Source organism: Acanthaster planci, linkage group LG06, assembly GCF_054643075.1.
Source record: "Acanthaster planci isolate LZ-2023a linkage group LG06, COTS_SCS, whole genome shotgun sequence".
Taxonomy (NCBI): domain Eukaryota; kingdom Metazoa; phylum Echinodermata; class Asteroidea; order Valvatida; family Acanthasteridae; genus Acanthaster; species Acanthaster planci.
Genome location: NC_141782.1, coordinates 22,678,880 through 22,700,341, shown reverse-complemented (window position 1 = coordinate 22,700,341; position 21,462 = coordinate 22,678,880). Strand labels below are relative to the sequence as shown.

Here is a 21,462-nt window from a genome sequence, read left to right as displayed (position 1 = left end):
TACTATCATATTTAACAATAGAATTTTGTAGCTAATCAACACATCTACGACTGGACACCAGACCAAATCGGCCAGTGCGGTCAACTCATGAACTTTTGTACAGAATCTTGGTGGCGCTATTATTAGATCACGTTGGTTTTGTTTTGAAGGTCAAGTTAACTAGTTTTGCTACAGTGAGGTTGATTATGTTCATCAGTTCGTCCTCCTCGTCAAATAATTGGAGTGGATTCACTCTAATTTTGGTAAACATTTATCAGTCCTGTTAGTGACATTTATATAATGCTGAGATTGTGGAGTGAGCGTGACCATGTCTAACGTTTTTTTGACAGTGTTGGCTTAGCCGGCTTGGCTAATACTGGATACGTTAAACAGGCATGATAGGGTCTAGCCTGGATCAGGGGTGGGAGATGTGTATGGACTATGGTGTATAAAGAGGATGGGTGGTAACTATGGTAACCATGCCAACTGAGGTGATGATAAATGGCAATAACTGATAAAGGTTTAACCTGGTCTTTTATCAGTACCAGCATGACCAATAGTTTAATAATTGTAGTAAAGTTAGGCCTAGTCATTATAGCATCCAAAGTATCAACAGATACCAGCCTAAAGCTGAATACTGCTCTGTCGTTACTCTTTTTTCTCTCGCACTGTCACTTGATGGAATGCCCTCCTTGGAAGCACCCTATCATTACCATCATATGAGGTGTTTAGAGGAGCCGTGGGAGTAACCAATCTATTAACTTCATGGTTCCTTTGTACTTGCACTTAAGTTATAAGTCGGTATCTTCTTTGGTCACATGTTGGCACTGATTTGCACCTACACTGCACGTGCGTATCAAGTTTCCTTGGCATTTTATCCAAACTTAAGGACCTTGCTGAGTATAGTAGTAGAAGAACATAAGTGATACAGGTTATCCACTCCGAGCGGAACAAAAGAGGGCATGTTTTTTTTTTTACTACATAGACGCACCGTGAGGTGTGCAAAATATGCCCGTTTGACATGGATCACATTGAGTACGCGTAATTAATTTATTCCGGCATGTATGGTCTTTACGTACACGTAGAACGCGTGCAAGAACCACTTGTAACCACGTGTCTTTCTTTCGCTGATACGGGGTGCACTTCAACTCGGGGCAGATAGGGTGATGGTGGGTCAGCATTGTTACTGCACTCAATGCATGATATTCTGGTAGGCCTACTAGTGTTTACCTTGCTGAAGAAGTAAAGATGACAAAGGTCATGAGTTACACATACACTGTAACAGAGGGGACAGAAGGCAGCAATCTTTCAGATATCAAAAAAAGAAGAGTGACTTCACTGACTTTTTACCCTATTAACTGTTGACTCCTTAGCCAGCAGTATCTGTTGGCAATGTAGCCCAGCTGTCAGCAGATCTTCTCATCTCTACACTAGAGCTGACTAGAGCAGGGTACCTTCATGATGCCAGCATTCTACCGTTGTGTGGTCATGATCCGTTTGGGAGAGCCGGAATGACTGAAGGATGTTTGGTCACCAGCACTGAAGGTAGCAATCTTCTACTTTCAAAAGTTTATTTTTTCATCGCAGTGGTAAAATGATTAGTACTTCTAGGGCAGCAGTTTAACCCTCTCAACAAATGCCATATAAACTGCTTATCAGAGAGAATTTAATAGCATAGGATAGAGTTACAAAGAAACACCAAGGTGGCTAGTGAAAGAAACCTTAAAAATTAGACCTTCTGGAAGATATCAAATTTCTTTCTTGATTTGACATTCACGTTTTCTCCGTTGTAGTTTATGAATCAAAGCAGAAGAGACTTGTTGTGGTTCAACAACGGACACCATTGGTCAAGGTGAATTTTTATTAATTTGACTATTTTGTTTCATTTCCAAGTAATTTGGTAAAATTATAACATTCTAACTGCTTGAAAGTTTATACCATCTCTAAATGGCTTACTCAATCCAAGAGCACCCAGGAGTTTGATAGTCATTTGGTTGATCTAACTGAAATTTGCTTTTGGACCATGTTGAATGTAGGTTGTGGATTTCTTTCCATTTTATTGTTTTTGTTTTACATTTTTATCCAAACCAAAGATAGCTTTCATTTAAAATCTTATCGATACTGTTCAGGGAAAGCATGAGGACTTCAGGAGAAAGCTCTTGGCTTGGATCAAAGATGCCAAATTCTCAAAAGTCATCCTACTTACCAGCAGCCAGTCACATGAGAGAATAGATGCACAATTGACAGGGTAAAGAAGTATTCCAATCAATATTGGCTGTGGCTAGGAGTAATTGTACACTTGTATGGGAAGTAGCCACAGCCCTTAATAGTGGCTTCCATAAGTACATGTGTTAATTTCAGCCACAGCTGAAACTTTTGGACTTGGTTAAAGTAAGGATGTTAAGACATGCTTGATATACCAGTGTGTCACCTTACACACCATGTTAGCTTCTTCAAGCAAACCAGTCAGCTTAATTACTTTCATCAACTTCGATTTGAATCAGCCTTGTTTATTAATAAACTTTTATTTCAATTGTTATACTCTCTTTGTGACAACATTCATTATGGAATGCTATACACCCACAAGGTAAAAAGAACATTGTTAATCACCATAAGTGAAATTTTAAGATTTGTAGTGGCCATTTCTCACATGCTGTTGACTGAGCATTATTTCTCATTAAATTGAGTGTTATTTAAATAAATGTGATTGTTCTTTTCGTAGGAGTCAGTTCAGATATCTAACCACCCCCAAACTGGAAGAACAACTTGGTACAGTCCTTTCAGAGCAGCTGCACTGGAAGAAATTAGAAAAGAGAAAGAACCAGTGGGCTCCACCATTTTCAAATGAGGAGGGTAGACCAGAATATGCCAGGGGCATTTATATCCCTGGAGGGGGAATTGCAAAGAAATTGTTTGAAGATTGGTGAGTTTGTAATCCTTGTTGAAAGTTTCCAATCAGTTATACATGTACAGTTAACTGTTTGGGTTTAAATCAAAATTAAGACTAATGTGAATGCCTCCTCCTGTGAGTCAACTAGTCCAAATGTTTTAATGTTTGATTTTCCTAAATTTAATCTTCTTATTTCCAGTTGCTCACAAGACATTCCACTTGCTGTACTTCTGTTGTTCTGCTCTGAAGGGGACAATATTCCAGACGCTCTTTCAATGGTCAGTCATCTAAACCAGTGGCTTCAGTTGGTACAGGTATGAACAAAGAACTTATTTGGTAACCACTTGTGGCTGGGAGACCTGGTTTCGGGTTCTGTTTCTTTATACCTAATGTCGGGCTGCCCGAAACAGGACAAAAGAGCTGGGCCTTATAACAAAAGACCGAGCTGCTGGGAATTTCCACATTTTTTCAGTTGTCAATAGCGGAGGAAATCCGTCATTGTTTGAAAGATTATACCACGAGGTATAACCACGAGGGACAAAAGCGCTCCAGTGATGAGCGATACAATACCGCTGCAGGCTAAATCTGGCCCCTATTGGAAATATGTCAGCAGCGCACTGGGCCAGTTTTGGGAACATAAGAAAATTACATAACACTGTACAATCTGGGCTCTTTTTACAAGGCGGTAGCCCTGGCTGAAATACTCAGGCGTCAATAGATGTTGTCTGTCAAATTAGAGTAGCCACCAGACAGTCATTTGTGTGGGTGTAAATGTGTAGTAAATGAAGTTGTGAATTTTTAAAGAATTTTGAAAACAGAAAAAATTGAAACATTACCCTGCCCAGCAGAAACAACATGGATAAATGGTCCCAGCACGAAGTGGTTAAGGCATTATTCCTTTGAAATAGCTTGCTTGAAAATGTTTGAGGACCATAAACTCGATTCTCAGAGCCAAGCTTTGTAATGCCAGAGATAAAGTGTACTCATTTACGGTCAGCAATCCTGCCAAAAGGAGCTGCACATAAGAGGGTAAAATCCCAGTGAGGTATCAGCCATTGACCTTTTCTAAACAAAAGTGGCCGACACTGCATACGAGCTGATCTGACCTTAAATTAGGGCAGAGAAAAAGCTGTTGGTGTCTCAGCAATGTGTCTAGTTTCACCGTCAGATGTACAACGTGAGAAGTCTACACAGCATCCTGACTCCAGCAAGTCAACCATCTCAAGAATTGCCTCAGAATCTAAGCCCTCCATCTACCATAAAAAATCAACAGTGACCTTGTTCAATTAACTACGTCCGTTTCATAATTGAAAGCTCTATCTTTGGTGTATACATAACAAGGTCACAGAAATATTCACACCTGTTGCACCTATTGCAACCTCCTAGGTTAAAAACTTTTGTTGGGAAACAAAACAAAAAAGAAATTCTCTTCACTTCTGAATTTGATATTTTCTTGTATTCTGTCCCCAGGAACCAGAAAGCAGTCAACAAGGAATTCGCAGTCCTTGGAAAATTCCTAGTTCTTGGAGTATGTTATATGGACCCAAGTTTGAGCCATCAATCTATTAGAACCAGACACTTGGATCATCATCAGACTGTTCATATTCACTGGGATATAGAAGTGGATGGCATGTGGTTGGTTTGGTTGTCTGGCTACGTTTTCGTCAGTTGTCTGTCATGAACAAGATCACAAGAGCAAGAAATCGGATTGGCAAATTTAGCTTCGACCACAAAGAGTAATCAGGCCTTTCAGCAGTTAGGTCTACATGACCAACTCCAGTCTTCTAGTAACAAGCAAAGCAGCAGAATAGTAACTTTGTTAGCAAATGTTAAGATTCACGAACTTTTTATTTTGTTGATAAATATTATTTCAAAGGCAGCATATGGACACCTTGTGGTGGTGTCAGTATTGAGAACAATTGTTAACATCAATAAGTCCAGGGATTTGTTCAGAATAACAAGTATCTTTGTTGTACAAACTTACCTGACAGCAGCCCATTTCATTTAGAACTTGAAACCCATGTAAACTGCCTCACAATCTGATGTACAAATGGCAATGAAACCAAAGCATGCTAGCAATGTTTGCTTCAACTACTTTTGTTTTATTTGCTTTCAAACAGTTTAAATGCATATACAATGTATCAAAGCAAGGTGTAAACATTTTGGAAAGAGCTATAGAGTTCATCACTTTGTATAACATAATCCTACTTAACAATCAGCCATACATCATTGCATGCTTTGGTATGTTAGTTATATTTTAATGACTTCCTTCCGAGCGGCCCATTTTCGAGTACATAGGCTTTATATGCAGAGCCGGGGAGCCCAGAACTGGGACAAAAGAGATGGGCCTTAAGCCTTATAACAAAAGACTGTGCTCAGCACAAAAGACTGAGCTGCTGGGCATTACCAACATTCTTTCGCTCTCAATTGTGGAGATAATCCAGCCTTGTTTTGAAACAGTATACCATGGTTTGAGGCATTTAGAGCAAGCAGATTACCACCAGTGACAAAAGCTCTCCACCACCGCAGCGACAAGCCACACAGCACTGCTGCGCGCTAATCTGGCCCCTATTGAAAAGAGGTCAGAAGTACACTGTGCCGGTTTCAGGAACAAAAGAATCTTGCGTAGCACCGCACAATCTGGCCTTTTTTTCCAAGGCTGCAGGCCTGGCTGAAATATTCAAAAGTCAGTGAAGGTTAACTGTCAGCTTGAGAGTAGTGCCCAAAGAGTCCATCATGTGGGTATAAACGGCCATTAAATGAAATGATGAATTTTTGAAGCATTTTGAAAACAGAAAAATCTTGAAAAGGACCCGGCATCTTGTCTTGCTCAAGAAAAATCCACCCAACAGCAAATGGTTAACACCTAAATTCAGAGCCACAGAAATCTTTAGAAACAGGACCCAGATGCACAGAATAGTTTAGCAGAAATTCTTGGCAAATTTATCTGCTAGGCAATGTTTAGGCGAGCACCACTCTCAAGCAGTATATACCGTATCTTTTAGCTAGTGACCTGTTTTAGCTAAGCGTTTCTTTTCTATGCTCAAATAATTTTTAAGCTCAGCATGCAGCTCTGTACAATGATCCCCAAGTCCCATAGCTGGATGCCAACACATTGCTTATATAATCCTTATATAAGGATTACTGAAGAGAATCATTGCTTGTAGCTATTAAATATATACTGGATATTTCACTTCATTGACTTGGACTTGTGAAAAAATACAATAAAATCTACTTTTATCTGAATAGATCTTTTCAAAGTATTAAACTCGTTTGAATTTCCTTTTAAAAGCTCTCTATGCAATATATTTGTGTGAAGAATTCATACTTGTGAGAACTGTAAAAAAAAGAACTAATTTCAGGCCTAAGACAAAAATCCAAATTCTGTTGAAATTAAGGGTAGCTGCAATAATTTTTTTTAATGCAATCCTGCAAAGAAGTTTTGTGTCTCAGTTAACCTCATTTTCAATATTCGTTTCACTAGTTCAAAAGGTATTTGGCTGCCTTATTGTTTTTTTAATCCTGATGAGTATTTCCACAGTCATGAGCTAAACTAAAATGTCATTCCAGGAATGGGGATAAGTGGCCCAATTTTTCTCTTTTCTTCAGTGAGGCAAGTGATGATGTAAGTCAGCAACTCTTAGAATTGTCTTTAGTGAGTAAATTCTGAAATGCACTTTTCCATGCATTTAAGCTAAAAAGGACGCATTGTTTTCATACATGTATATGGAAGATGAGTAAACAGTTGAGAACAATTGTGTCTAGGAATTTCATTGCAGCTACACATGCAAGTACATGTAATTTCTCTGATTTGGCAAAAGTTTCTGCATTATCAGAAATATGTTTCAAATTAAAAACAGCAATACAAAGGCAAATGGTTTAGATATGGAGTTGTTAATTTGGTAGATTCAGTTCAATAATGCATGTTACACATGCACTAATAATGTTAATACTGAAGTAAAACACGAATCCAACTGGTCTTTTTCCATAAGAAAACTGAAATGGCCACAGCACAGTTATGACTGCCAGACCTCCAAAAATGGCAAGTGCATGAGATTAACTTACAGTACTGCTTTTTCTTATTGACTGACGTGAAAAGAACTGTACCATCACATAACCAAATAAACCAACCCATAAGAAAGGTGGATAAAAAACAAATGAAAACCAGATGTGATTATAAAGTACAATTTTGAGGAATACATGTACACTATTCAGAAATACATGAGATAGATCAATCCTCTAAAGTCACACATTCACTACAATATTAGCAAATAAAATGTTCCATTTAAGACAACCTTTTGATTCACCGTCAGACTTGGTCTCACATGTTGACAGTCAACACACACCAATATTTACTAATACGCCCTTCTATTTGTGTTTAAAAGTACTGTTTTGTTTTGGTCCATGGTTTGTGAAATGGTTGTTTTATATTATTGTATTTACTTCCAAATGTTTTGCTCCATTCAGCCACTTTGTAGCAAGGAGCTAAATTCAGTCTCTCTTTAACCCTAATAGTACCAAAGAAAATATATTTTGAGCTGTCAAACAGCATATTTCTGCAGACAATCTGCTCTTTCTAGCACTACAATCATTCTGAGCTTTCTGCTTTTCATAAAACTTTACTTCTCTCATGAAAGCTTCCTCTTTAAGAAATGCAAAAAAAGTCACAACTACATTATAATGTAAAGTATACTGCATAAGCTGCACTAGTCATGCAGTCTTCCCATAGATGGTAGTTTTGTGCATTTAGGTTTGTAAATTTCACAAACAGGAATAAGCTCCTTCCAAGCGTCATATTAGTGCTGTATGTTCAGTATTCCCAAAGACGCTCCAACTTGCTTGATTTATTAACTTGATCTTGAAATTACTTTATTATGAGTTGTCGAATGCTCGCTCTATCGAGGATTCTATATCACACAGTCCTTCATCAACTATTGGATTTTTCCTCTCACTGGATTTCAGAGAGCTCTGAGCTCAGAACTAGCTTTGAAAGGGCAAGCCCCTGTTAAAGCAGAATGTACGCCTTACATTGCCTTGACACGCTCTTCAAGTGTATTCAGCTCATCCTTAAGACCCTGAGGCAGGTCAGCATTGATCTGCTCCTCAAAGTACTTCCTATTTTCTTCGACTTCATTTAACCAGAATTCCTTCGGGAGGTGGAATAGTGCATCTAAGTCAACTGGTTTGTCAAACCCACTGACATTGAGTGACTCTTTCTTTGGGATGTACCCTACGGCGGTTTTCTCAGCGACATCTTCTCCATTGCAGCGTTTCATGATCCAATCCAGTACACGGACGTTGTCACCAAACCCAGGCCACAGGTATTCGCCATGATCATCAACACGGAACCAATTGACATGGAAGATTTTGGGCAGCTTGAGGCCAGGTTGGTCCTTGAAATCTAGCCAGTGCTGGGCATAATCCCCAATGTTGTAGCCAAAAAAGGGACGCATTGCAAAAGGGTCATGCATAACCTTCTTGCCTGGAAATGAATTATTCCAACAAAAATACCCGGATGAAAACCATTTATAAATAATAATAGTGCATAAATACACTGACCAAATGCCATTCACATTGATTTTAAACTGCGATTTTGCTGGCATCACTTTACTTGCAGTGCATGGCAATGCCCAAACTCACAGCACACATGATAGCCCAGCAATAATTTTGAGAGTTTTCAGCTCCAGTCATTTTTCAAAGAAATATTTACCTCTACTGAGATAAACAAAAATGCTCTTGAAAATCTTCATCAACTCCATCTTAAAGCTAAACTCCAATTTAAAAAAGCAAGCTATAGGCCATGAGATTGATTCAGTCTGCTCCTGGGCGATTCTATAGCAGCTGTCTATAGTTATTGAACAAATGAAACCTCTAGGCTCAATAACATATTAATGTTGGTCTTAAAACTCATAAGTATATCGACCTTGACCTCTCACCTTTGTGCTCAGCAGCTGCGGTGGACTCTGACTTCATTGTTGCTGCAACAAAGACACCATGTTGCCAGTTGAATGTCTCATACACAAGCGGCACTCCTTTGAAAAGAAAACCAACCAAATGACCATTTCATGACTTGAAGTACCTACCACATTTCCAAGCTTCTGCTTGTGCAACTTTCACCACAGAATTTTCATTTCGATTGTCATGTCTTCAGTAGACAAGGCAAGACAAGATTATACGTCAACTAATTCCCTCTCAGGAACCTCACATTGAAGACATTCAAATCAACTTTAACGGAGAAGCTATTGAACGTGTAGTTTTAAATATCTAGGGGTCATGTGGATGAGTCGATGGTCGGAACCTATCAATTTTGTTGCTGAGAAAATTTCAAACAAAATTGGTTTTCTTTGACGTTCTGCCAAACCTTGCCTCCCAGCCTCAATTTTTTCAATGCTTAGTTGTGCCATGGTGTTGCCTTTGTTCAATTACAGTAACGTTGTGTGGTCAAGTTATTCTAACAGCAATAATGAGAGACTTGTTAAATTGCACAATCGACTCGCTAGATTAATCCTCAATGCTCATTACATCAGTACTGACTTACACAAGGCCCTCTCCTGGACCACACTCCCTCAACTCTAGCTTGTATGATTGTGTGAAGTCTACAAGCAGGTTAGAAAACTTAATCCTCGCTACCTTACAGGGGATGGGCCATGTAGAGTTAAATTGACGTTATATGATAGTTTTCAACCGTCTTACATGTATATACAAAAAGTAGGATTAACCCATTTTTTTATGTCATTAAATCAGCAAAAATTGATGTTTTCTGTGTGCTTTTTTCAGTCTCCACCTGGGCCCTTCACAAAACTTATCAATCTCGGTCAATGAGGGCAGCAGAAAAATCTTGGCAAAAATGTAACGTCATTGGACGGACTCGACTTTCCAGACAAGAATAATATTCTCTGCTCTGGCGTGTAGTTGGATACATAACTCGTACGTGTCAAGTCAACCATCGCGTCATACACATGTAATAATTCCTATAGTGAATTGTGAATTTCAAAAGAATGCCGATACACTGTGTTGTCGGTGGCTGTTGTCGCAATCAAAACAATTCCCCAGAGAGCAGTTTTGTAGATTCCCAAGTGACTTTTCACACCAGGGTTTGCGGGTTAGATTTATGGATAGCACACAATATTTACGAGGACTCAAAATGCATGTGCATGTTTATGTACATGTACCAGCACCGACACGTACATTACACCCATACATGTACATGTACTACACGTACATGTACCATGTAAAATGGAACTATATTGTACTGGCGCACATGGACTATTTTCCGGTGCAAATAATGTCGCATGGTCGTCACGCACACGATGCATCGATGCGAAGCAAGTGACTCGCAGTGCACGGTGAAAAAAATTGTCGGAATGGAACATCAACTTTGACGAAGTAGGTAAGCCTATAACCATGGACAAAAAACTACTACTATACAGCTATTGAATAGCCAATGGTAGGATAATTACGTCCTTTCAGAAAGACAAATTTTTATAACGGTGCAGGAAAAAATCATGACCAGTCAATGTTATGTTGTTAATCCTCCAGATCGCCGCCATGCCCATGGCCAACAGCCTCGAGTTGCAAAATTTCTTCCTGAGTGCATTCTGGTTTGAACTGACAAGGCAGTATTTCTTGTGCCTCATCAGCTCCTTCAATGTCGCTTTCTTCGTCAAATGAATAAGACGAACTTGACAACTGATCGCTGTTACATAATCAGAGAAAGCATCGACCCTGAATTATCGTCGTTTGAGTCTGACATGATTGTACATGCTAACGCTAATGCTACTACATTACGTACATATACATGTCCATGCGTCATTACGTAACAGTAAACAGTCGCCTGATAAAGGACTTTGTCCTATGACATCACAATTCTTGGGAATTTCTTCAGACAACTTTCTGTACCCGACGGCTGTTGTTTAGCTTTTGCTCCGAGAAGGGAGTGAAATAGGGTTGTGAAAACTATAATTTTAACATATGAATTTCCGCATATTTAAAATTATGCAGATGTGTTTTCTTGTTATATATATGCTTGTTTTATGTGTTGATGCATGTTTTAAAAGAAATCTTCCCAGCACGGCCCATCCCCTTTAATTCTCGCTTTGAACCTCAAACCAATTCATTTCGCACCTGACTGCTGTCAAATAGCTCATTATGCATACTTTATCACCCTAAAACTAATGCAGGCAAATGCACATTCCAATATTTAGGGACCTCGGGTCGGGACAAGTTGACTATATACCTCTCGTAGACAGGTTGAGTCCCTCTCTAGATTCAAGTCTCCTTTAATTGACTTTTATTTAACATTTAACCTTAACATTATCTTTTATCTTAATTTAATCATTGTCACAAATTTTTAAGTTGTAGATTATATTAATCTAACCTTGTTTAACTCCATTTGATTTTAGTTAAAGTTTATACATTATATATATATTTCTCTTACTTTTACATTTTACTTCATTTTCCATTAACTGTATGTTATGTGTTGATTGTTAATTTTAACATCGTTAACTGAAGTTTTGTTCAAAATTAATTTAATTGTCACTCTTTTCTCGTTCATTAAGTATATGTTTTATGTTTATTTTATTATTCTAAGTACATGTACTACCTGTTAATTCTATAATCTTTGCTATTTTATCTAAATTTATATAGAAATCCTGTTTTGTTCAACTGCTATTGAGTTTCTGTTTATCTTTCTCTTTTATTAATTAATCTTTTTTAAATTGTTTTAAATTCATTTGTATTGATTTTTCTAAGTTCTATTAGGGCCCTTTACCACTTGCTGCTGGGTGCTTTTAAAAATGCAGCGCACACATACGGGCCATTTTCAAGATTTTCAGTTTTCAAAAATCTTTAAAAATTCATAATTTCATCTTATGGATGTTTACACCCACGCGAATGACTGTTTGGTGGCTACTCTAAGCTGACAGGCAACCTTCATAGACTCCTGAGTATTTCAGCCAGGCCTGCCGACCTGTAAAGAGAGCCCAGAATTTGTGAGGTGTTGCGCAATTTCCTTGTTCCCAGTGAACGCAAGTGGTGTCTTTTCAAATGCGGCTGGATTAGCATTAGCTAATTAGCTGGATTAGCTCATCAATGGAGCACTTTTGTCCGCGGTGCTAATCCGGGGCCACGCTATGCCCAAAACAGTGGTATACTGTTTAAAAACAGTGACAAATTACCTTCGAAAATGCAAGCCGAAAAATGGTGGCAATACCCAGCAGCAGGTCTTTTATTTGAAGTATCGTCTTTCGTTACACGGACCAGCTTTTTTGTCCCATTCCAGCTCTGCGTATAAACTTATGGTGCCCGAAACGGGGTTCCCTGGCAGCAAGTGGCTAATAATAGCAGTTTTTAACTGACAAGGCCGCTACCCTGTCAAAATGATACAGAATTATAGTAGAGATCCACCAGATATTCTCTCTTACCCTCTGGCCTTCGTCCTCCAAACAAAATAGCATCAATGGGCACGCCCTCTGGATCCTCCCAAGCTGGGTCAAGGGTTGGGCACTGTGCTGCTGGAGCACAGAATCGTGCATTGGGATGGGCCGCTGGTTCTCCACCTTCTTTGGTCCAGTTTTCCTTATTCTTCCAGGTGGTGATAGACACATCCTAAACAGTAACAACATCATTAATTCAGTCGACACTTGTTGGGAAAGCAGGGTTTACAGTATTATTACTGAAATTAAAAACTACTACAATTTTTTTCAAATGCGATTAGGTGCTTGCAATGATACACAGTCCTATAATTTTGGAATCACCCTATAAGATGCATAAAAAAGACCAAACCAGCGCTAAATTTGTAAGCCTGTGGTTTCAGATATGAACACGATCACTGGATACTCACAGGACACCAGGCAACAAACTCTGTGAATCTATTATTTCAGTACATTTACTTCAAGACAGAATTAAACAATTCTATGTGAAAAAACTAATTTATAAGGTGATCACTCATACATGTTCACAAGTCTCTATGATAAATCATACATGAATCCAAGAATACAATGCATGTGCATCGAAGCAGGAGCTTTCATGTATGCACAGAGGTTCAGATTACACTGTAGATAACTGAATGTATCACAAAATTTGCAGGTTGTATTCATAAAGGCAGCCATTACCTTGGGTGTATAATCCTCCAAACCTTCCCAATAGAAATGGCCATCACTTGTCTCTGCAACATTGGTAAAAATTGTGTTGCTCTGGAACGTGGTCATGGCTTTAGGGTTGGTCTTGTAAGAGGTCCCCGGTGCAACTCCAAAGTAACCGTTCTCTGGATTGATGGCACGTAGACGTCCTTCCTTGTCAAACTTCATCCAGGCGATGTCATCACCAACACAATCTGCCTTCCAGCCTGGTAAACTTGGTGTGATCATGGCAAGATTGGTCTTACCACAAGCACTAGGGAAAGCACCAGTGATATACTTCTGTTCTCCTTGAGGATTGGTCAGGCGAAGGATCTAAAAATGTCAAACTGAACTTAATCACTGTAAAATCTTACTGCATGAATTTCACTTTATTCCTAAGCAACATGGAATGGTTGAAACCCACCATATTGTACATCCACAGATAAACGAACAAAATTAGGCTAAATATAGCAGGAAAACATCACCCAAAAAACAGAAGAAATCTCAAACTGTGCACACAAAGCTTTCAACGGTGTGCATTTATAATGGCAAACTGATAACTGGTAGAGTAGCATGCTGTCCAAGTGCAGCAAGACTGATGCAGTGGTTAAATCCTGTAGCACTGCCTCAAGCTGGACAACAGGGGGAGTGATTTTCCTAGCAACAGAGGCTCCTTTGGTAGGAACTTCACTTTGCTGGTTCACAACAGACTATGAGATGCACACATTAGGTGTGTGTCGCTATCAACAAAACAAACACTCCTGACCAGCATGCACATAGCTCTTTTCAACCAATGAGCAGGTGCTTCTTGTCAAGTCAGATTACAAGAATCTACAGCCTTTGGGGTCGAGGCATTTCATACCTGCAATTGGGGTTAACACCACTTCTAGTGCATAGCTGTAGTTATGTGTATGAAGACAAAGGGCATGTTTAAGACATAGCCTAATGCAGCTGGCAAGTTCACTCACAATTTGCAACATATAACACACATCAAATGTTTCCTACTATGCACTGTAGGGGCTAATCAATAATCAAGATATATCCAGGTTAACAAAAGAATACTCAAGGACATACAACAGAACAATGTTAATTTGTTTTTGTCTTTGCATACACTCACCAGCATGTGTTCAGCCAACCATCCTTCATCCCTGGCAATGCAAGATGCAATACGCAGAGCAAAACATTTCTTGCCAAGGAGCGAGTTACCACCATAGCCACTACCGAAGGAGATGATCTCCCTATTGGCGGGGATGTGTGAGATGATGGTCTTCTCTGGGTTACATGGCCAGTTGTTAATAGGTGGGGCTAATCAAATCAAATACAAACAAATTATGCAAAAGAGCTGTACATTCATCAGACGGAATCAGAATTTGAAGTTAGGGGATGAACAACACTAAGAGATATGATGGCAACATTTATACAATTCTGGCTTGGTTTGCCAAAGGTTTGCCTCTTTTTGTTAATATTCACACTGAATTCATTTTGTTGTTTAGGTTTCCAAATACACTGCACATGTACATGTATCTTGCCTGTAAGTTATAAAATAGCAAAGTTTGCTTTTTGATCATATTGCATCCTTCCTGCAGTAAAATACTGCAAGAAAATTAGGAACTTGGGTAATTCCCAATAAGTGATTCAACTCACTGAAAGCATATGGTGTTGGTTTTACTCAAGTCCCTCATAAGAAGACTTGACTCATGACAAAGGTTAACAACCCTTAAGTTCAAAACTGTCCAAAAATTACATACCTTGATTTATGGTGTAAAGATATTACTATTTCAATATTTCGGAAGTTAACAACTACTAAAAATTGCTGCATCACAGTGCAGTTTCTGTCTCTCTTGTGTTAACTTCTGAGGTAGTATTTAAATATCTAGTTGACTCAAGATAAATCTGACTCTACTTGACCACACACCAGGACTTGAGCTGGTGACTTGACTCAAACCATCCCCTTAAAACAACTTGATTGGACTCAAGTCACAAACTTAAGTTTCATCCCAATGCTTTCCGACACCTGTGTAAACTGAATCAACTAGCCATGCTGAAGTTTAGATAGTTTTGCAAAACAGAAATCTAACAATATTCTGAGGTTTGATTGTTATTCTACAGTAACTTACTTTTCATGGGAAGTGGCTGACCAACTGAGTGAAGACACCTGACAAAGTCTCCCTCACCAAGTACATCTAGAGCTTTCTTGCCCATGCGAGTCATTATACGCATACAGGCTACAACATAGGGAGAGTCTGTCAACTCGACACCAATCTTGGAGAGTGGGGATCCATAGGGTCCCATGCTGAATGGTGCCACATACAAGATACGACCTGTAGGAATGTACCACAAAATACAGTGTTGAACAATCAACCAGTCTTACTGGATTCTACATGTACGTACCATAAATGTCCAAATCCTAGGTCACACATCAAGTCCTACAATTCTAGACCAGTACTGCTAAGCTAAAATTCCCTGCATGACAATTTCAATAAATACTTAATGAAAATGAGATCAGTTTAAGGAAGTATCACTCAAATAAATAAGACAAGAAAGCTGAACTAAAGCTTATAAACAATCTCTGTCTATAAGCATAACTATACAGTCTCAGTGGCGAAATAAACAACAAGCCTCAAGCCCTGCAGCACCATTTCAATCACACATTGACTATCAAATTTCTGTAGGAATAAACAGCGTCCACCAAGACTACAAGCCTCTTACACACTAGAACTACCATATAATGTACACAGAGCAGGTCACATACTTAACACTAACCCGACATAAAACTAAAAATTACTTAGTAGTAAAATGTAGCATACAGTGCTGTCACTTGTAAGAGGACATGACCTTGTTCTCTGAAGCCATAAAAACAATGGATAAGACAATGTGCCATACAGTGTTTTGGCACTATGAATGCATGACTTTATTTTTCTCTGTACAAGTAGCAATGGAAGTGCCCTAGCCAGGGAAAAATTGTAGGGCTAGGTCCTTCAGGCTCAGACTACTATATGTAATATTTTGTAGTATTGAGTACTGCAAGCTGAATGACATGAATATGCCGGGGATGATTCATTTTATCAAGTCAAGGATCAAATGCTTTATACTCAGTGGAGGCTTGAACTTATGTGAGTGGCCATCCACTTCACGAGAAAGGGCATGAAAACTCTTGTCAGGGTCTTGATTGAGGAAAATGATGCACAGTGCATGCATTGCAAGAGACCCCATCAGTATAGTACATGTATGACGAATGCTTGCACACATTGACACCGTGCTTCTCCGTTATGCACATGAGCAGGCTTTCTACCCGGCTTACACCTGGTTATGTGCCGTTGGCCGAATCCATTGTTTCAGACTGATGATACTAGAAATTCAAGCTATTTGGTTTTGAGGAATCCGAGTTTTTCAGAGCTATCCAATTGGAAGTGGCATAGGGTACGAGCATGGATTGGTCAGTGGAGGTAACCAGCAGCCAATCAGGCTGCCCAGCTCTTTCTTATTAGCAGGAGCATGTGGAAAATTTGTCAATTTGTCACAGCTTTGTCTTCAAACAAGTTGTTCAACCCGCCACCTCCCCCAAATCTCCACCAGTTTTTCATTGCTGCTTCAGGCTAGGTTAAGATCCACTTTGAACTGTTATCGCTAGCAGTTTGTAGCAGAAAAAAGGAAATTAACAACTTTCACAGAGCATAAATTTAATTCAGTAGGCTAACTTTTATCATGTGGTTTCTAGTAGTAATAACGTAGAAATGTATTGAGCTAACAATAGTGCCCTTCGGTAGCATGTTCCCCCTCGTTTTCCAACTTGGGGAATTTCCATTGTTTATTTGTTCAATTAAGAGCTGTAATTTTGGTCTTGGTACCCTTCGGTTTCGTTGGGGCCAATTTACAGTGCCCTTCGGTTTCGTTGGGGCCAATTTACAGTGCCCTTCGGTTTCGTTGGGGCCAATTTACGGTGCCCTTCGGTTTCATTGGGGCAAACTTGATAATGTGAAGGGACGGTGTGTTACATGTAGTCTTTGTGGCAGTCAGGTACAGTTAGCTCACCTGTATCGGGGTCAAGGCCCACATGTGCGGGTTCATGTCGTGGTTGTGACAGTATAGTGTCCTTGGTGTGGCCACAATGGTAATATGTTGAATGGATGCGGTAGTCCATTATTTCATGTAAACTGTTACCTGTATGTCCTGTGTGTCTATAGCTGGTTTGCCCTGTGTTCGGTATCCGGCTCCTTGCCAAAACTTTAGGTCTCAGAAATATTCACAGGGTTTCTTATCATTTACCGTTCAAAAAAAATTAACTTCAGCTATAAGCTGTGGCAGAAAAGAGAAATATGTGTCCCGTCACATTCCTTGTCTGAGTATATTACGTGTATATACCTTACAGTTACAGTGACTGTTGTGGCTAGCAGATTACACAAAATCCCCCACAGAGTAACAGGCAATGCCTTCTATTGCCACCAGTCGGCTCACCTTTCATACATCCAGGGAAGCGCTCTCCCAATGTCTTCTCTAGGTCTTCTGGTGATATCCATCGGCCAACTTTCCCCACCACACCTTCCTTAGGAATTGGGATAGTGTCTCGCTGCTTAGGAGTTGAAATCACTGTCTTGCTCTCCACACGGGCGACATCACCTGGATCAGTTCTAGCTAACCAGCTGTGAAAGGGAACAGACATGTCACAAGGCAGTCTTGATAAGGAAACCGGGGTGGTCCTTGTGTTCGAGGGTTTTGAGGATTTGGGGGCGAGGGGGTAGTTTGTTCTAATAACAGTCATTAAAACGGCACTTTTTATAGTTATAAGTTATGCTCTTTTAAAATATTTCAGATTAAAATCACTTATCACTTGAATAAGACAAGTATGTAGCTCAAACTCACTTATTTTCATATTTGGTGAGTCTCTTAATGATCTTTTTGTCCTCCATCTCAGTCAAAAGTGACATGTTTTCTTCCCAGGATCCATCACAAATGTAGATGCTATCCGGTTGGCAAAGCTGTGCTTTCTCAAGAACATAGTCCCTGACCTTCTTGGGAAGATCATCCAAACTACCCTTGATGACTTTGGGAAAGTTTGCCATTCTGCCAGAACAAGGATCAAGAATACGAACAAAATTTTTAATTAACACAGTAATTAATTGTGTTGACCTGAAGGGATAAATAACAATTACACACTATTTTAAATGTTTCACAGTACATACAAAAGAAAGAAGTGATTAACTGGGATGGGGTCCTACAGAAACAAACGTTTTAAGAAGTAGGGTCCCCAATTAATGTCATTAATTCATGACATTTCAAGCACACCCACATCTCCGACCATCAGATTCACTGGGACTCCACCCAGGCAACTCATCACTCCCATCAAGACCTGGCTATCCAGAAAAATCTGTGAAGCTTTCAAGATATTTCAGTATGATACAATTCCGGAAGATGTTGGATTCCAGCTCAGCGACATCTGGCACTCAATACTCAAGACAAAGACCACCCCCCCCGGCATAAGGGTCTGCTATACGTGAAGCCTAACCCCCCTTCCCCCAGCAACATTTCCCTACTCCCCCATACCTGAGCCATCTACCTTGGTGTTAGGGTCTCCTCTACCAGCAAAAGCCAGCCTACCCATCCTCCCCCCACCTCCCATCCTTCTCACACTCCAGGGCACATGTGCATCAAGGTCCCAGCTATTCCTTCACCTGTTCACTAGGTTCCTCTGCATGCTACACATCACTGACCTTGTCTGCATTCATCATGGGCAAATAACAACACAATCCACCCATGTTTTATTCCTCCATGATCCACCACAGTCCGAACTCTTCATAAAGTCTGGTACTGGGACTAAGTTGTATACGCCATAACGAACTTGATATAGGCCTACCGTATGTACATGTACCATCATGATAAAAACAGACCACGCATCCCCAATGACTGCAGTCACGGGCCCCTACATACCTGGGATGGGTGCCGGCTGGCCTTGTCCAGGTGGACTCCCTGACTGCATCGTAGTACTAGTGCGCGAGTATACGCGTATCAATCAATGATGTAATTTCATTTAATGAATGAAGACCGCAGCGCAGGTGCCGACCCTGGATGTTGTTTCGAAGTGCCTTACCCTCGCCTGTGAGAACACCCCCGTCAAACGAGTACATCACTTTTGAAAAGCGACTCGAAACTCACCTTAGGACGTTTGCAGACGTCTACTGCCACAAACAAATCCCTGAAACGAAGAGAATCCTACCGAAACAACAGCAACCCTGATGCTGTCTGGTAAATACTGAAGATTCACCTAAAATGCGCGAAAATCATTCGACATCCAAAACTGCACGTACTAGGGCAGACGTTGCTTGGCTTTGATTGGCTAGCGAAGCACAATGAATAATAATTGCCACCCACCAAGTGCACGTAGTCCTCGTACTGTGTGTGCATTGGAAGTTTCTGGGAATGTCTGGAGTGAACGTCGGCTTATTTACAATATGGTTTGGGAATAAATAAATTTTGTGAACTAAATACCTTTTTCAGATCTTTACATGATATCTCGGGGGTCCTTTGGATACTTTTTCAGATGTCACTTTTCGAATACAAGGACTAAAAAAACGGTCTTATGTTTCTTCCAAACCTTTTTGAATATGAGCAAAGTAAATAAGGGCTCATAAAAATTGGTATGATTTTGCCTAATTCAAATGATGCTTAATTAGACAATTTACACATACGTAGATCAATCCTTATTTCATCTATTGCGCATGATAGATTGAATAGCCTTGAAGAGGACAAGGAACCCCAGTCATATACCAGTCAACCCATTGTTTACTAGACCTCCATTCACACTCAGACTGTCCGCTTCAGACGTCAGTCCCAAAGTAAGTCAGCGAGTAAATTGTGTATTAACAGTTGAGTTGATTATCCCTATCAGCTTAATTATTTATGGATGATTAATTATGTTGTTATTAATAGTTATATTATTACGACTTATTGATTTATCCGTCCGATCCAGAATGCGACTAGCACTAGTGGTGCCAAAATACCTGGCATATTAAACCATGGGCATGGGGCTATTCTCCGGTAACTTCTGTACATTATTGAATAGCACCAAGGGTAAATTTGCCCCTTTGCCGCGTGTTAAAAATCCATCATCACGTCATGCCGATCGTGAGAATATCGTAACCCTGCCACGGAGCTATATAAAACTGACATACATGCACTGTGTACAGTACATGCTAACATTTTCTCAGTGTTTTCGATTACGGAGTGCACATCACGTCAGCTGTCATCATTTTACCCCGGTGCCCAGTTTGTTATTCCGTTTGGTACTGCTAACTTGTTACTGCAACAGCGCAGCCTTGGCGTGAATCAGCTGTGATCTTGTACGTTGTGTGCGTGCCAAACGAAAGGTCAATCATGACTGGCATTCATAATACACAGGGGGTCAAAAGGAGGCGTGTCAGACCAATCGCGAAGCTGATTGGACATTGTATACAATATACACTTGTACAGTACGATGTAAACAAGTACGCTACACATGTACAAGTACGTTATGCAAATAAATGGCCTCACCTTCCTTGTCTGCATACCCAGCTCACAGGTCACGAACAAGTCTTGAAAGAAGTGGTAATGAATATTTGAAAAATTTCAGTTTCTCAACTTTTTTGTTAAAGTCAAAACTTTTATATTTTAAGTCTTTTCTGCGCTTAATGGTCGCTTTTCTTCAAACCTCAGCATGTTTCCGAGATCTGCCCCGGGACCCCAGCGAGCCTGTGGCATTTAACACCCCTTCCTCCGCCCGCATTTCCTGAGAACTACAGACCCGCACTCGATGATTATCAAGTTTCAACAGAGACACCTGTTTTTAGATATTCTTATTGTAAAAATGTTTTAGCAGTCATCAAAGAAACATTACTTCAGTGCAGTCCTTCAAAAAATCTTTGTCATATTTTTCCTCATTCAAGTCACGTGTACTTCATACTTTGGACAAGTGGTGTCACTCTACCCAGGTCTTCTTGTTACAGCTATTTCTAGACACAAAGTCGCTTGAATTTCAATTTTGGATATTATGCTGTCAGTGATTCTTTCTTTAAAGATTCATCGAAGTGGAAGTACATGACAGTAAAGCCAACCAGCAACCTCTTCCAAGAAATTTGAGGTTGACAGTTTAAGCAGAAAATCCCTAAACTGAATAATGTCTTCTTAGAATGAAATCGCAACAGCGCCTGCAGTTGTCCGACAAAGCACAGACAATATTGTTTAAAGAAGTGTACTTTTCAGTACAATTAAATTTACGGTTTGTCAGATAGTTTTACACATCATATAAAAGGAGCAGAAAGCGGTACAAAATGTGTGTGTGAAGGGAAAAAAAATCAGTGGGACCCTACGATAAACGTGACAGTAAAATGACAGAATGTCCAAGATTTAAAATACTTAAGTTAATCTTTATTTCTGTCTACAACAAAACATCAAATAAAATTCGTCGCAACGTTGTTGCAAAGTGAATAGCAATAACAACCGTGG

General features: G+C 39.8%; 2 protein-coding genes across 6 annotated transcripts in view; one reads left to right on the top strand and one right to left on the bottom strand.

The window, feature by feature from the left end:
- Positions 1-6,747, top strand: part of psmg2 (proteasome assembly chaperone 2) — a 112,070-nt gene extending 105,323 nt beyond the window's left edge. Inside the window, exons 2-8 of one of the 3 annotated variants that reach the window (XM_087138336.1) lie at positions 161-242; positions 1,353-1,524; positions 1,773-1,831; positions 2,109-2,227; positions 2,702-2,902; positions 3,069-3,183; positions 4,340-6,747. In XM_087138336.1, the coding sequence (XP_086994462.1) occupies positions 186-242; positions 1,353-1,524; positions 1,773-1,831; positions 2,109-2,227; positions 2,702-2,902; positions 3,069-3,183; positions 4,340-4,438 (822 nt within the window). In that variant the 5' untranslated portion in view covers positions 161-185 and the 3' untranslated portion in view covers positions 4,439-6,747. Of the gene's footprint in view, positions 1-89; positions 243-339; positions 471-1,352; positions 1,525-1,772; positions 1,832-2,108; positions 2,228-2,701; positions 2,903-3,068; positions 3,184-4,339 lie in introns of those variants that run through there. The other 2 variants (XM_022236426.2, XM_022236427.2) reach the window with 2 other exon arrangements.
- LOC110980090 (phosphoenolpyruvate carboxykinase, cytosolic [GTP]-like) lies at positions 4,951-19,295 on the bottom strand. Of its 3 annotated transcripts, none has more exons than XM_022236423.2 (9): positions 19,138-19,295; positions 17,848-18,048; positions 17,443-17,627; positions 15,105-15,308; positions 14,105-14,292; positions 12,982-13,320; positions 12,292-12,475; positions 8,806-8,901; positions 4,951-8,351 (listed from the first exon to the last, which is right to left on the bottom strand). In XM_022236423.2, exons 2-9 carry the CDS (start codon positions 18,045-18,047, stop codon positions 7,894-7,896), a joined length of 1,854 nt encoding a protein of 617 aa, XP_022092115.2. In that variant the 5' UTR covers position 18,048; positions 19,138-19,295; the 3' UTR covers positions 4,951-7,893. The 3 variants fall into 3 exon arrangements, with proteins under 3 accessions (XP_022092115.2, XP_022092117.2, XP_022092116.2); XM_022236425.2 differs by lacking the exon at positions 19,138-19,295 and adding an exon at positions 18,913-19,117; XM_022236424.2 differs by lacking the exon at positions 19,138-19,295 and adding an exon at positions 18,529-18,678.
- Positions 19,296-21,462: the final 2,167 nt, after the last annotated feature.

Coding starts and splice junctions, on each gene's coding strand:
- LOC110980090 (XM_022236423.2), bottom strand. CDS start 18,047: ATGGCAAACTTTCCCAAAGTCATCAAGGGTAGTTTGGATGATCTTCCC. Junction 15,309..17,442: donor CTTCCCTGGATGTATGAAAG/GTGAGCCGACTG, acceptor ACATTCCTACAG/GTCGTATCTTGTATGTGGCA. Junction 14,293..15,104: donor TCAGCCACTTCCCATGAAAA/GTAAGTTACTGT, acceptor TGATTTGATTAG/CCCCACCTATTAACAACTGG.